Here is a 13,775-nt window from a genome sequence, read left to right as displayed (position 1 = left end):
AACCTTTCTCCCTCCTCTATGTGACATCCTTTTATATATTTGAACATGGCTATCATATCACCCCTTAACCTCCTCTTCTCCAGGCTAAACATGCCCAGCTCCCTTAGCCGTTCCTCATAAGGCATCGTTTCCAGGCCTTTGACCATTTTGGTTGCCCTCCTCTGGACACGTTCCAGTTTGTCAGTGTCCTTCTTGAACTGTGGTGCCCAGAACTGGACACAGTACTCCAGGTGAGGTCTGACCAGAGCAGAATACAGTGGCACTATTACTTCCCTTGATCTAGATGCTATACTCCTATTGATGCAGCCCAGAATTGCATTGGCTTTTTTAGCTGCCGCGTCACACTGTTGGCTCATGTCAAGTTTGTGGTCAACCAAGACTCCTAGATCCTTTTCACATGTACTGCTCTCAAGCCAGGTGTCACCCATCTTGTATTTGTGCCTCTCAATTTTTTTGCCCAAGTGCAATACTTTACATTTCTCCCTGTTAAAATTCATCTTGTTTGTTTTGACCCAGTTCTCTAATCTGTCAAGGTCGTTTTGAAGTGTGATCCTGTCCTGTGGGGTGTTAGCCACCCCATACAGTTTATGTTTAGAAGAACATACAGTTTATGTTTAGAGAAGATTGGAAAATGTTTATTGGATATATGGGAAAGAACTGTGTACAGCTGAAAACACTGGCAGCATTCAGATAAATTCGACAGGGTATAGAAGCTTTGACAGATGCAATAATGGAATCCTGAACGGTATAGTTTTTGTATTACTGTATTTTAATATTTGGTTGGAAGCCGCCCAGAGTGGCTGGGGAAGCCCAGCCAGATGGGCGGAGTGTTGTTATTGTTTATTATTATTATTATTATTATTATTATTATTATTATGTGCAGGGATTTATGATATGCAAAATTAACCATGGCAAGAGAAGAAAGGGAAGTCGTGGATAGCTTAAGGATGTGTAAACGAGTGCTTCAAATAGTAAAACGGGAAATTTAATAAAAGCTGTGTTTTAAAAAGTAGAGAGAAAATAGCATACAAGATGCGTTGTGCTAGGGGAAATGTGTATATTCGGAAGATTTAAGAGCGCTCCATCTGTCGTAGATGCTTTAGCTGAGCATCCTGCCTACTGATGAATTTGCTAGAGGATTAAAAAATAATACAGTGGTACCTCGGGTTACATATGCTTCAGGTTACAGACGCTTCAGGTTACAGACTCCGCTAACCCAGAAATAGTACCTCGGGTTAAGAACTTGGCTTCAGGATGAGAACAGAAAGTGTGCTCCGGCGGCGGGAGGCCCCATTAGCTAAAGTGGTTTCAGGTTAAGAATGGACCTCCAGAACAAATTAAGTACTTAACCCGAGGTACCACTGTAATTACAAAACCAGTGTTGAAATATAGAGAGCTGGACTTAACGAGAACCTGAGAGGAGAGGAGACTTGAATCTCAATGTTCCTTGCCCAGCCACTCCCTTTCTGCCAGACTGGCATCGATTTTCTGGCATGGCGCCCACAGATCACGTGATGGTCAGAGTCCAAATGCCTGGAACAGATCGCGGTTCGCAGGTAGGAACAGTTGGGCATGTGCCAGGCCATTTATGTTCCTCAAGGGACGCGGGTGGCGCTGTGGGTTAAACCACAGAGCCTAGGGCTTGCCAATCAGAAGGTCGGCGATTCGAATCCCCACGACGGGGTGAGCTCCCGTTGCTCAGTCCCTGCTCCTGCCAGCCTAGCAGTTCGAAAGCACGTCAAAGTGCAAGTAGATCAATAGCTACCACTCCGGCGGGAAGGTAAATGGTGTTTCCGTGCGCTGCTCTGGTTCGCCAGAAGCGGCTTAGTCCTGCTGGCCACATGACCGGAAGCTGTACGCCGGCTCCCTTGGCCTATAGAGCGAGATGAGTGCCGCAACCCCAGAGTCGGTCATGACTGGACCTAATGGTCAGGGGTCCCTTTACCTTTTTATTTTCAGGGGAGAAACGTTGGAGGGGGTGGAATAGGACGTCCCTATTTTCAGGGGCGAAATGTTGGAGGGGATGGAATAGGACGTCCCTATTTTCAGGGGAGAAACATTGGAGGGGATGGAAGAGGACGTCCCTATTTTCACAGGAGAAACGTTGGAGGGGATGGAATAGGACGTCCCTATTTTCACAGGAGAAACGTTGGAGGGGATGGAATAGGACGTCCCTATTTTCACGGGAGAAACGTTGGAGGGGATGAAATAGGACGTCCCTATTTTCAGGGGAGAAACGTTGGAGGGGATGGAATAGGACGTCCCTATTTTCACAGGAGAAACGTTGGAGGGGATGGAATAGGACGTCCCTATTTTCACAGGAGAAACGTTGGAGGGGATGGAATAGGACGTCCCTATTTTCAGGGGAGAAACGTTGGAGGGGATGGAATAGGACGTCCCTATTTTCAGGGGAGAAACGTTGGAGGGGATGGAATAGGACGTCCCTATTTTCAGGGGAGAAACGTTGGAGGGGCTGAGACTGCCACAGAAGCAGCCGTGATCTGTTTCATGTCCACCTGCATGCCAAAGCAGAGCGGCTTGTTCCTTGCCCCGGCCGAACCCTCGTCCCACAGGCATCTCACGTGAAGGCAGATCTGCCCGACGGAACTGCCATTATCAAATGCACTTTGATTCAGAGTCCAGAGTTACACTTGCAAGGAAAGTAGATATCTCCTCTCTCACACACATGAATACAGAAACCAGGAAGGACAGACCTGCCTCGCCGAACAGCACATATCGAAGCAACGCGATGGAGCCGTTCTCATACCTGCCTCTGCTCCTGGGAATCTTCTTTGCCCCCTGTGCCCACGGCCAAGGTAGGAGTGTGCCACGGGCTCCCCGGGAAGGTATTTGGTTCGGATACAGGTGGCGGAACTTGTTCAGAATCTTGCCAAGCTGATCTGCACCTCCTAATTCGTAGGGGCAGCGTGGCCTAGCGGTTAGAGCATTGGGCTCCCCGGGTGCGACCGTGCGGGCCAGTCGGGAGGATGAAATGAGAGGAGCGGGTATATAGGCGAGTACTCCAGTAGTAGAGCCTTGGGGCGTTGTTGGGGGTGCAGATGTCAGGGTGAAGGCCTTCTCTGTGGTGGCCCCTAAGCACCTTCATTTTACGGCTTCTGGCGAATGTTAGACGTGCCATATGAACCTACACGGACCCTGAGATCATCTTGAGGCCCTCGTTCGTGTGACCCCTCCTCGAGAGGTGCGGAGGGTAGCAACACGAGAACGGGGCCTTCTCTGCAGTGGCTCCCTGCTTGTGGGAATGCTCCCCAGGGAAGTTCACCTTCATTAGGGAGCAGGCAAAAACATTCCTTTTTAACCAGGCCTTTGGCTGATCCGATGGACATCCTATACCCTTTTAAAAAGTATTTTTTGTGTGTGTCCAGGGGAGCTATTGACTTCTTGATTTGATTTTTATTAGGTAACATATTTTTCGCTCTATAAGACGCACCAGACCACGAGACGCACCTAGTTTTTGGAGGAGGAAAACAAGGAAAAAAATATTCTGAATCTCAGAAGCCAGAACAGCAAGAGGGATCGCTGCGCAGCAAAAGCAGCAACCCCTCTTGCTGTTCTGGCTTCTGGGATAGCTGTGCAGCCTGCATTTGCTCCATAAGACGCACACACGTTTCCCCTTACTTTTTAGGAGGGAAAAAGTGAGTCTTATAGAGCAAAAAATACGGTATTTTGTGGTTTTATATCTTGAGTTGATTCTGTGAACCGCCCTGACCCCAGGTATAGGGCGGTATATAAAACCACTAAATAATAATAATAACCAGTGGCTTTTTTTCCTAAAAAAAATTAATGTTTAGGGGGTACTCTCATTTTGACTTGAGAAAACCACCATTTTGTAGTTCAGGTCGGGGAAAATAAAATCAGTAAATGGGCAAAACTACAAAGATTCACAACATGTTTAGGGGTACCCCTGTGTACCCCCAGGAAAAAAAGCACTGTTAATAATAATTATGCGCCCTGGCACATGAGACTTGAGGCGTAGATAGATAGGAGCCTCCTTATTTTTGGACTCCTCTTTGAAGCAGAGCCCGGTAGCGACGGGGAGATGTAGCAACGCCCAGAGTTTTTCCGCTTGACCCCAAAGGACCTAACCTTAATCCGTTTAGGCGCCGTGACGGGGACCACAAACGGCTCCAGCGGTCTGCAGCCCTGGCTGGTGGGCCTTGCCGCCGTCCTCGGTTTCCTAGGCGTGATATTCGTGGCCTCTCTCATCAATCGCTTCTTCTTCTCCAAGAAAAAGTAGGTCTCACGCTTTTTGAAAGCTTCCTTCTTTAACCGCGAGCTGTTTCTCTCTCCCACAAGCCACAACTATTTATTCTTCTTCCTCTTCCTCTTCTTCCTCTTCTTCCTCTTCTTCCTCTTCTTCCTCTTCTTCCTCTTCTTCCTCTTCTTCTTCTTCTTCCTCCTCTTCTTAATATTATTCCTCTTCCTCCTCCTCCTCCTCTTCTTCCTCTTCTTCTTCCTCCTTCCTCCTCCTCCTCTTCTTCTTCCTCCTCTTCCTCTTCTTTTTCTTCCTTCTTCTTCTTCTTCCTCCTCCTCTTCTTTTTCTTCTTCTTCCTCCTCCTCCTCCTCCTTCTCTTCTTCTTCTTCTTCTTCTTCTTCTTCTTCTTCTTTCTTCTTCTGCGATCCCTCATAGCCAAGTAAGATCGCCTTCCATGAACACGGTCTTAACAGTGAGTCCGTAAGTGACTGTGGAGGCCAATTCTGGATCCCCACGTCCTTCCACAGTGGGGACACAGGTTTCCGGGCGGGAGTTGATCCTGGTGAGGGTTTGCCAAGTGTGCCTTCCTCTTAGCACGTTTCTCCCTCGCGTCCTGAGTTCGAGAGTCTCCAAAGCCCACGACACCTTTGGCAAAGGCTGTTCTCCAACTGGAGCGCTCGCAGGCCAGTGTTTCCCAGTTGTCAGTGTTTATACTACATTTTTAAGGATTTGCCTTGAGAGAGTCTTTGAACCTCTTTTGTTGGCCACCAGCATTACGCCTTCCATTTTTAAGTTGGGAATAGAGTAGTTGCTTTGGAAGGCGATCATCAGGCATCCGCACAACATGACCAGTCCAGCGAAGTTGATGTTGAAGAATCATCGCTTCGACACACAAGCGGCGGCCTCACGATTTCGCCTGGAGGTCTTGTGAGGGTGTTGAGGACATAGCAAGAGCCCTGCTGGATCAGGCCCGTCAAGTCTGGGTGGTGTTTAGAATCACAGAATTGTAGAATTGGAATGGGACCCCAAGAGGCCATCTAGTCCAACCCCCTCTGCTCCCCTTTTTCCACTGACGATCTTGCTCTCTTTGCAGGGATGGCGAAGGGAAGTCAATGAGCACCGAACTCCGGTAAATATTGTGGCTTTTGTGATGGTGTGCGTTTGTGTGTCTATGTGTCTATTTCGTTCCGTTTTAAATCTTTTGGTCGCAGATGCGATAGGTGTTCTGATTCGCCTGGCACAGCAATTTTCTGATCTTCTGCTGCAAGTTCGCTTCTTTAAAACAAAAAAACCACTTTTATTTAAAGCATTCTTCTTCGGCGATCACTCGTAGCCGAGTAAGATGGTCTTCCCTAAACATTTAAAGCATTAAAACAGCAAAATGATAGATTCTTAAAAAATAAGGTACAATAAAGAAAGGCGGTTTTGCGATTTATACCTCGTCCATCCGACTCGGTTTCCCCAGCACTCTGGGAAGCTTCCAACATATATAAAAACAAATCGGGGAAAATAAATACAGTAAATGGACAAAAGTACAAAGCTTCACAAAATGTTTAGGGGTGTGCATACCCCTGCTTACCCCCAGGAAAAAGCACTGTATAAAAGCATAATAAAACACTGAACATTTTAAAAACTTCCCTATACAGGGATGCCTTCTAAAGGTTGTATAGTTACTTATCTCCTTGGCTCGGGGGCTACATAACTCCATCGCTTGCCAAATGAACTTAGAAGGAATCAGGAGCCCTCATAATTAATCAATTAATTAATTAATAATACCCTGCCCATCTGGCAGAATTGTACAGCTATAATAATAATAATAATTTATTATTTATACCCCGCCCATCTGGCTGGCTCCTTCATGGATCCCTGCCTTGCCGTGGCGAAGGGGCTTGAATAACTCAGAGAAGCTATGAGCTACGCCGTGCAGGGCCACCCAAGATGGACAGGTCATAGTGGAGAGTTTTGACCAAACATGATCCACCTGGAGCAGGAACCGGCAAGCCACTCCAGTATCCCTGCCAAGAAAACTCCATGGACAAAGACAAAAGGCATATAAAAGTTATGACGCTGGAAGATGAGCCCCTCAGGTCGGAAGGCGTCCGACATGCTACTGAGAGGGGTCACGAAGAGTCGGACACGACTAAACGACTAAACAACAAACAACAACAACATCTGGCTGGGTTTCCCCAGCCACTCTGGGCAGCTCCCAACAGAATATTAAAAACACAATAAAACATCAAACATTAAAAAGCTTCCCTAAACAGGGCTGCCTTCAGATGTCTTCTAAAAGTCCGGTAGTTGGTTTTTTCCTTGACATCTGATGGGAGGGCGCCACCACCGAGAAGGCCCTCTGCCTGGTTCCCTGTAACCTTGCTTCTCACAGGGAGGGAACCGCCAGAAGGCCCTCAGGAGATGGACCTGGTGTCCGGGGTGGAGACGCTCCTTCAGGTCTACTGGCCCCTCTGGAAACAGGATGTCGACTCGAGTGGACTCGGGGCCAGATCCGGCAGGGTTCTTCTCATGCTTCCCTCTCCAGTGTGGTGTAGTGGTTAAGAGCGGTGGACTCGTAATCTGGTGAACCGGGTTCGCTTCCCCCACATGCAGCTGCTGGGTGACCTTGGGCCAGTCACACTTCTTTGAAGTCTCTCAGCCCCACTCACCTCACAGAGTGTTTGTTGTGGGGGAGGAAGGGAAAGGAGAATGTTAGCCGCTTTGAGACTCCTTAAAGGTAAAGGTAAAGGGACCCCTGACCATTAGGTCCAGTCAAGGCCGACTCTGGGGTTGCGTCGCTCATCTCGCTTTACTGGCAGAGGGAGCCAGCGTACAGCTTCCGGGTCATGTGGCCAGCATGACTAAGCCGCTTCTGGCGAACCAGAGCAGCGCACGGAAATGCCATTTACCTTCCTGCCAGAGTGGTACCTATTGATCTACTTGCACTTTGACGTGCTTTTGAACTGCTAGGTTGACAGGAGCAGGGACTGAGCAACGGGAGCTCACCCCGTCACTGCGCGGATTCGAACCGCCAACCTTCTGATCGGCAAGTCCTAGGCTCTGTGGTTTAACCCACAGCGCCACCCGCTGAGACTCCTTCGGGTAGTGATAAAGCGGGATATCAAATCCAAACTACTCCTCCTCTTCTTCTTCTTCTTCTTCCAGCCCAGGCAACATTTACGACAACATCGCCATGGACCCAGAAGAGGGGAGCTCTCACGAAAAGGAGCTAGATAGCAACAAGGTGACCAGCATGTAAAGTCCAGCTTCGGGGGGTGAAGGACGAGGCCAGCAGCCGGGAGCCGATGTGACTGGTCACATGGTGCCAAATGCCCCCCGTTTGGCCCAGCTCCGACAACCTCTCCGAGTCGGGACCGCCTCTGCCTCTGAGGATATGGAGATTTCAGTTCATTCATCCCCCCAAATGCAGCCACAGAAATCTGGACGTGATTATATCCAAGATTGTGCCAAGGGTCTGTTCTGGTGATGTAGGAGTGCAAATATCCAAAGTGTGGGGTCAGGTGGGATTACTATGAGGAATTATAGTGGAAGAAGATTGGAGGAAATTTAAAATTTATTTACAGAAGTATTGTAAAATGTATGAATGCTGATGACATTGAAATAAAATGAAGGGGTTCTAGTAATAAGAGATAAAAATTTGAAATTTGGGAGGTAAAATATATAAGGATAAAGTAGTAGGATGTGAATTTGCTGAACTAATTGTTAAAAAGGGATATAAAAAGGGAGGCGTGAGGAAGTCAGGAAAATAAGTTAATTGAAGATGAATAATTAGAAAAGAGTGATTTGTGTTTTTCTTATTCTATTTTTTGTGTGTTGATTGTTCTTTTTTTTCTCTTGTTAAATGTTTGTATTTTATGTATTGTGAAAGTTTGTATTGTTGTGTTTCATATTTTTTGTGTGTTCTTATTGTCCTATTTCTCTATTGTTAAACTTAATAAAATATTATATAAAAAAAATACTATGAGGAATTATAAAATATGCATCAAGCCATTGTGTCCACGATGAATGCTTTGTGTTGATACATTGACAATAATTTCTGATCAAATCCCACAACCCTCTGCATCTCCGGCCATTTTCTCTACTGCCCATTTCTCTCTCTTGATAAGTCCACGTACACAGCCCAGTTGCTTTGCCAGGCGTGCATCCTGGGCCATAAAGATAGTGGGCAAGTTTCTTTGATGTAGCTTTTCTGATATGTTACTCTTAGGATGTTAATCTTAGGGCCAGGAAACAGGTCTCACATGAAGGTGATAATGATGGCTGTCCTCCTGGCCTCCTTTGTAGTTCTGTTAATTAGTTTTGGTGGTTTAACTTGTCCCCACGTGGGGTTTGTTGAAATGCTCAGAAGAAATCTGATTGGTTCTTACGAACACTCTGTAAAAAGTTCTTTTGTTAATAAAACGACCTGGGCCAGGGGAGACTATTCTCAGACCATTCCCAGAGTCTTGCTGGTTCAAGCCTCTGTGTGTATTCTTATTCATCAGAGTTCAATCCTTCCTTTACTTTGTCAACGCCTCATGGCGAGGGTGGCTGGTGGTCCCAAGGAGATGGTCTGACAATAGCAGCCAAGAGGGTGCGAAAGGAAGCAGAAACTGCTGGGATGAGCGCCGATTCGAATGCAGAGCAGCCCTTTGAAATTACTCCAAGGAAAACCTTCAGAAGCGTCCCTAGAAGCATTTATCCTGCGCTGTCTCCTGAACCCTGATCTTTAAAAAGAAGCAGTTCCCTGTTTTCTGTGAGAGATGTGGGAATGCTTCTACAGAGGTCCCTTGGTTCTCAAACTTCATCCGTCCCGGAAGTCCGTTCCAAAACCAAAGCGTTCCAAACCTCAAGGCGCGCTGCTTTCCCGTAGAAGGGAATGCAAAACGGATTAATCCGTTCCAGGCTTTTAAAAACAGCAATTTGACATGGATTTTGCTATGTGACGAGACTGCCGATCCATAAAACGAAAGCGATAAACAATGTGCTGCAGTCGTGCCTTCGATCCATCAGTAGCTGAACCGGGTTCTGCACAGTCGCGAAAACAAAACGAAAGAGAGCCGTGAAAAGAAAAACGCAAAATACTGTATTTTTTGCTCTGTAAGACTCACTTTTCCCCTCCTAAAAAGTAAGGGGAAATGTGTGTGCATCTTATGGAGCGAATGCAGGCTGCGCAGCTATCCCAGAAGCCAGAACAGCAAGAGGGATTGCAACTTTCGCTGCGCAGCGATCCCTCTTGCTGTTCTGGCTTCTGAGATTCAGAGTATTATTTTTTTCTTGTTTTCCTCCTCCAAAAACTAGGTGCATCTTGTGGTCTGGTGCGTCTTATAGAGCGAAAAATACGGTAAATAGCAAAAACAGACAGGCCTCAGCGTAAGGCTCAAAACGGAAGCGTAGCACTCAAAACGGAGCACATTCGGCTTCCGAAAAAAGTTCGCAAACCGGAACACTTCCTTCCGGGTTTGCAGCGTTCGGGTTCCAAGTAGTTTGAGGACCAAGGCGTTTGAGAACCAAGGGACCGCTGTACTCAGAAGAGGTATTCTTCTGGTTATCCTTGGGGAAGCCACTATTTAGGAGAGACATCGCTTCACGTGAGCGGGGAATGATCCCTCTAGATATTATTTGAGGCATTCTTTTTAGAAGAGGCATTACTTTCTGATAACAGGGATTGCCGCTTCTTAGAGCAGGATTTGGGGGCAGAATCTGTATCCAGGCAGAACGTTGTTCCGCTTCCACTCCCCTGGCCTGCGGTCAGCGATTACGGCCGCCGCAGTCCGCAATGGGAAGACCACATCCCTACTTTGAGGGCATCTCTTATCGTGACCCTATTCCCTTCCCGCTAACATTTCCCGACAGAAAACACTGCTCTCGCAAGCAAAACCTGTTTGTTTGTTTTTTTAAATATTTTTTATTAACAGGCCAATCAAATCACATTAATTCCAAATCACATTAATTCCAAATTACACAGCCAAATTTTAAAAATTTTGTTGAGGGTACCCATGCTTCGAGCTCCGAAAGGGATCCAAACAGCTCTCTTGCTGCTGCTTTAATATACACAGTTCTGTCCAAATAGTATTCACAGTTCTATTCAATCTTCTCTTTGTTGTTTTCCTCATTCTTTGTGATCTCTGATAGTCTCCACAAGCGGGTTGAAAACAAACATTGTCATCTCCTGTGTGGATTTTACACTCATCCAAGAGCCATATCAAAATAGACAGACACCTCCGTACAAAACGTTTCCCACAGTCTGTCCTGATTAAGCAAAAGCTGTTTTTGGGGGTGATCCGGTTCGCCTTTCCTGCCTCGGCCAATTCAAGAGGAGTCATGATTTGGGGTGGAGGGTGGCTTTTAAAAATCCGTTAATCTGTGAAACGGACCGGCCTCTTTTGCAAGGATGTTCACTGTGCTTTTTAATTAAAAAAAACCCCGACTAATTAGATGCTGTTTGTTTCCTGCCTTGGGGCACAGAAGAGGGGAAGGAAGAAAAATATAAAGCAAGGATTTTAGGCGGAAGCGGCGCATGTGATTTCTACTTCAAGAGATGTGGACATCATGAGGACTATAAACATAGAATCTATGCATGCTTTCATATTGTGGAGCTGTGGGGAGGGGGCAGAGGAGTTCTCTATTCTAGCATTGTTGGTGCATTTGAAATGGAGAGGATTGTCTAATAATAATAATAATAATAATAATAATAATAATAATAATAATAATAATAATTTGTTATTTATACCCTGCCCATCTGGCTGGGTTTCCCCAGCCACTCTGGGCGGCTTCCAACAAAACACTAAAATACAATAACCTATTAAACATTAAAAGCTTCCCTAAACAGGGCTGCCTTCAGATGTCTTCTAAAAGTTTGGTAGTTATTTTTCTCTTTGACATCTGGTGGGAGGGTGTTCCACAGGGAGGGCGCCACCACCAAGAAGGCCCTCTGCCTGGTTCCCTGTAACTTGGCTTCTCGCAGCGAGGGAACCGCTAGAAGGCCCTTGGAGATGGACCTCAGTGTCTGGGCGGAACGATGGAGGTGGAGACGCTCCTTCAGGGATACAGGTCCATTTAGGGCTTTCAAGGTCAGCACCAAAATTTTGAATTGTGCTTGGAAACACACTGGGAGCCAATGTAGGTCTTTCATGACCGGTGTTATATGGTCTTGGCAGCCGCTCCCAGTCCCCAGTCTAGCTGCCGCATTCTGGATTAGTTGTAGTTTCCAGGTCACCTTCAAAGGTAGCCCCACGGAGAGTGCATGGCAGTAGTCCAAGCGAGAGATAACCAGAGCATGCACCACTCTGGCCAGACAGTCTGCAGGCAGGGAGGGTCTCATCCTGCATACCAGATGGAACTGATAAAGGGCATTCCTGTCTCCCAGTTGTGTCCTTAAATAGTACAGTCCGACAGGATTGCATCGGGTGACTTGTTGCATGTGGTAATGGGCTGCGAGACCATCAATTAGGGCCCAGGCATGGCCAAACCTGGCCCTCCGGCATCTTAAGATATAGGATCAGCTGTCTACAGCAACCTGCTTCGAATCCGGTGCCCTAAAGACAGACACAAAGCGTTCCCTGTCTCCCTCGTGTCTGAAGTGGTGTGGGAGTGGGAGGGGCAGATCACGCTGAAACAGAACGGGAAGCGTCCCAGATTTGGAACAGCAGGTTCATAGAATCGCAGAACTGTAGAGTTCAAAGGGACACCCAGGACTCATCTAGTCCAACCCGTTGCAATGCAGGAATCTCAGCTAAAGCATCTGAGACAGATGGCCGTCCAACCTTTGCTTAAAAGCCTCCGTTGAAAAAGAGTCCATCACCTCCCAAGGGAGACCGTTCCACAGTACAACAGCTCTTACTCTCAGGAAGTTTCCCCTGGTGTTTAGTCGGAATCTCCTTTCTTGTCACTCGAAGCCACGGGTTCGAGTCTTACCCTTCCGGAGCAGGAGGAGAGCCTGTCCCCTCTTCCATGCCCTTCAGATATTGGAAAATGGCTCTCCTCTCTCCTCTCAGTCTCCTCTTTTCCAGACTAAACGTCCCCAGCTCCTTCGACCGTTCCTCATCAGGCTCGGTTTCCAGACCCTTGATCATTTCTGTCTCCCTCCTCTGCACACATTCCAGCTTGTCAACATCCTTCTTAAATTGTGGCGCCCAGAACTGGACACAGAACTTCAGGTGTCCACAGCTAAAACACACACACACACACAAAAATCCAATACAGTGGTACCTCGGGTTAAGTACATAATTCGTTCCAGAGGTCCGTTCTTAACCTGAAACTGTTCTCAACCTGAAGCACCACTTTAGCTAATGGGGCCTCCTGCTGCTGCTGCGCCGCCAGAGTATGATTTCTGTTCTCATCCTGAAGCAAAGTTCTTAACCTGAGGTACTACTTCTGGGTTAGCGGAGTCTGTAACCTGAAGCGTATGTAACCTGAAGCGTATGTAACCCGAGGTACTACTGTATTGGAAGATGGCTCTCCTATCTCCTCTCAGTCTCCTCTTTCCCAGACTAAACATCCCCAGCTCCTTCGACTGTTCCTCATCAGGCTCAGTTTCCAGACCCTTGATCATTTTGGTCACCCTCCTCTGCCCACATTCCAGCTTGTCAACATCCTTCTTAAATTGTAAAGGTAAAGGGTAAAGGGACCCCTAACCGTTAGGTCCAGTCATGGCCGACTCTGGGGTTGCGGCGCTCATCTCGCTTTACTGGCCGAGGGAGCCAGCGTACAGCTTCCAGGTCATGTGGCCAGCAGGACTAAGCTGCTTCTGGCGAACCAGAGCAGCGTACGGAAACGCCGTTTACCTTCCCGCCAGAGTGGTACCTATTTATCTACTTGCACTTAGACATGCTTTCAAACTGCTAGGTTGGCAGGAGCAGGGAGCGAGCAACGGGAGCTCACCCCGTCATTGCGGGGATTCAAACCACCGACCTTCTGATCGGCAAGTCCTAGGCTCTGTGGTTTAACCCACAGCGCCACCCGCATCCCATCTTAAATTGTGGCGCCCAGAACTGGACACAGAACTTCAGGTGTCCACAGCTAAAACACACACACACATATCCAATACGGTATTCATTGGAAGCCCCTGAATTCCCTCAAAGGCTCATGGGAGCTGTAGTTTTCCCCCTTCACAAAGCTGTTAATTTGCAGAAGCTGTACGCCGGCTCCCTCGGCCAGTAAAGTGAGATGAGCGCTGCAACCCCAGAGTCGGTCACGACTGGACCTAATGGTCCGGGGTCCCTTTACCTTTACCTTTAACAAATTTCAGTTCCCAGGGTTCTCTGGGGGAAGTCACGCGCTTCAAAGGTGTGTTCAATATCCTTTAGAAAACTAGGCTTCCCAAACTTTGGTCTCCGCTTGTTGAGGACTACAACTCCCATCATCCCTAGCTAGCAGGACCAGGGGTCAGGAAGATGGGAATTGTAGTCCCAAAAAAACCCCGCTGGAGACCCACGTTTGGAAAACCCTGCTTTAGAAAGCAGAGCGTGGGCCAGACCCCTCGAAATTACAAGGGCATTCATTCCAATGGGTCTACTCTGGAGTAGGTTTCCGCTGAAGCCGAAGGAGCGGGGCCGATGCTTGCTGA

The 13,775-nt window shown here is 47.5% G+C and overlaps 1 protein-coding gene across 1 annotated transcript; it reads left to right on the top strand.

Moving 5' to 3' along the window:
• Positions 1 to 2,019: 2,019 nt before the first annotated feature.
• On the top strand, positions 2,020 to 7,538 carry SMIM24 (small integral membrane protein 24). Its single transcript, XM_053372686.1, has 4 exons — positions 2,020 to 2,816; positions 4,122 to 4,254; positions 5,310 to 5,345; positions 7,373 to 7,538. The coding sequence occupies exons 1-4, from the start codon at positions 2,621 to 2,623 to the stop codon at positions 7,464 to 7,466; spliced, it is 459 nt and encodes a 152-aa protein (XP_053228661.1). The 5' UTR covers positions 2,020 to 2,620; the 3' UTR covers positions 7,467 to 7,538.
• Positions 7,539 to 13,775: the final 6,237 nt, after the last annotated feature.

This window comes from Podarcis raffonei, chromosome 18 (genome assembly GCF_027172205.1).
Source record: "Podarcis raffonei isolate rPodRaf1 chromosome 18, rPodRaf1.pri, whole genome shotgun sequence".
Taxonomy (NCBI): domain Eukaryota; kingdom Metazoa; phylum Chordata; class Lepidosauria; order Squamata; family Lacertidae; genus Podarcis; species Podarcis raffonei.
This window is presented reverse-complemented; position numbering and strand designations above follow the sequence as displayed.

What these genes read in the sequence shown, in the direction of transcription:
- SMIM24 (XM_053372686.1), top strand. Translation starts at nt 2,621, where the DNA reads ATGCACTTTGATTCAGAGTCCAGAGTTACACTTGCAAGGAAAGTAGAT. An exon ending in TTCTTCTTCTCCAAGAAAAA is followed by an intron (nt 4,255 to 5,309) that starts GTAGGTCTCACG and finishes CTCTCTTTGCAG; the next exon opens with GGATGGCGAAGGGAAGTCAA. An exon ending in TCAATGAGCACCGAACTCCG is followed by an intron (nt 5,346 to 7,372) that starts GTAAATATTGTG and finishes TTCTTCTTCCAG; the next exon opens with CCCAGGCAACATTTACGACA.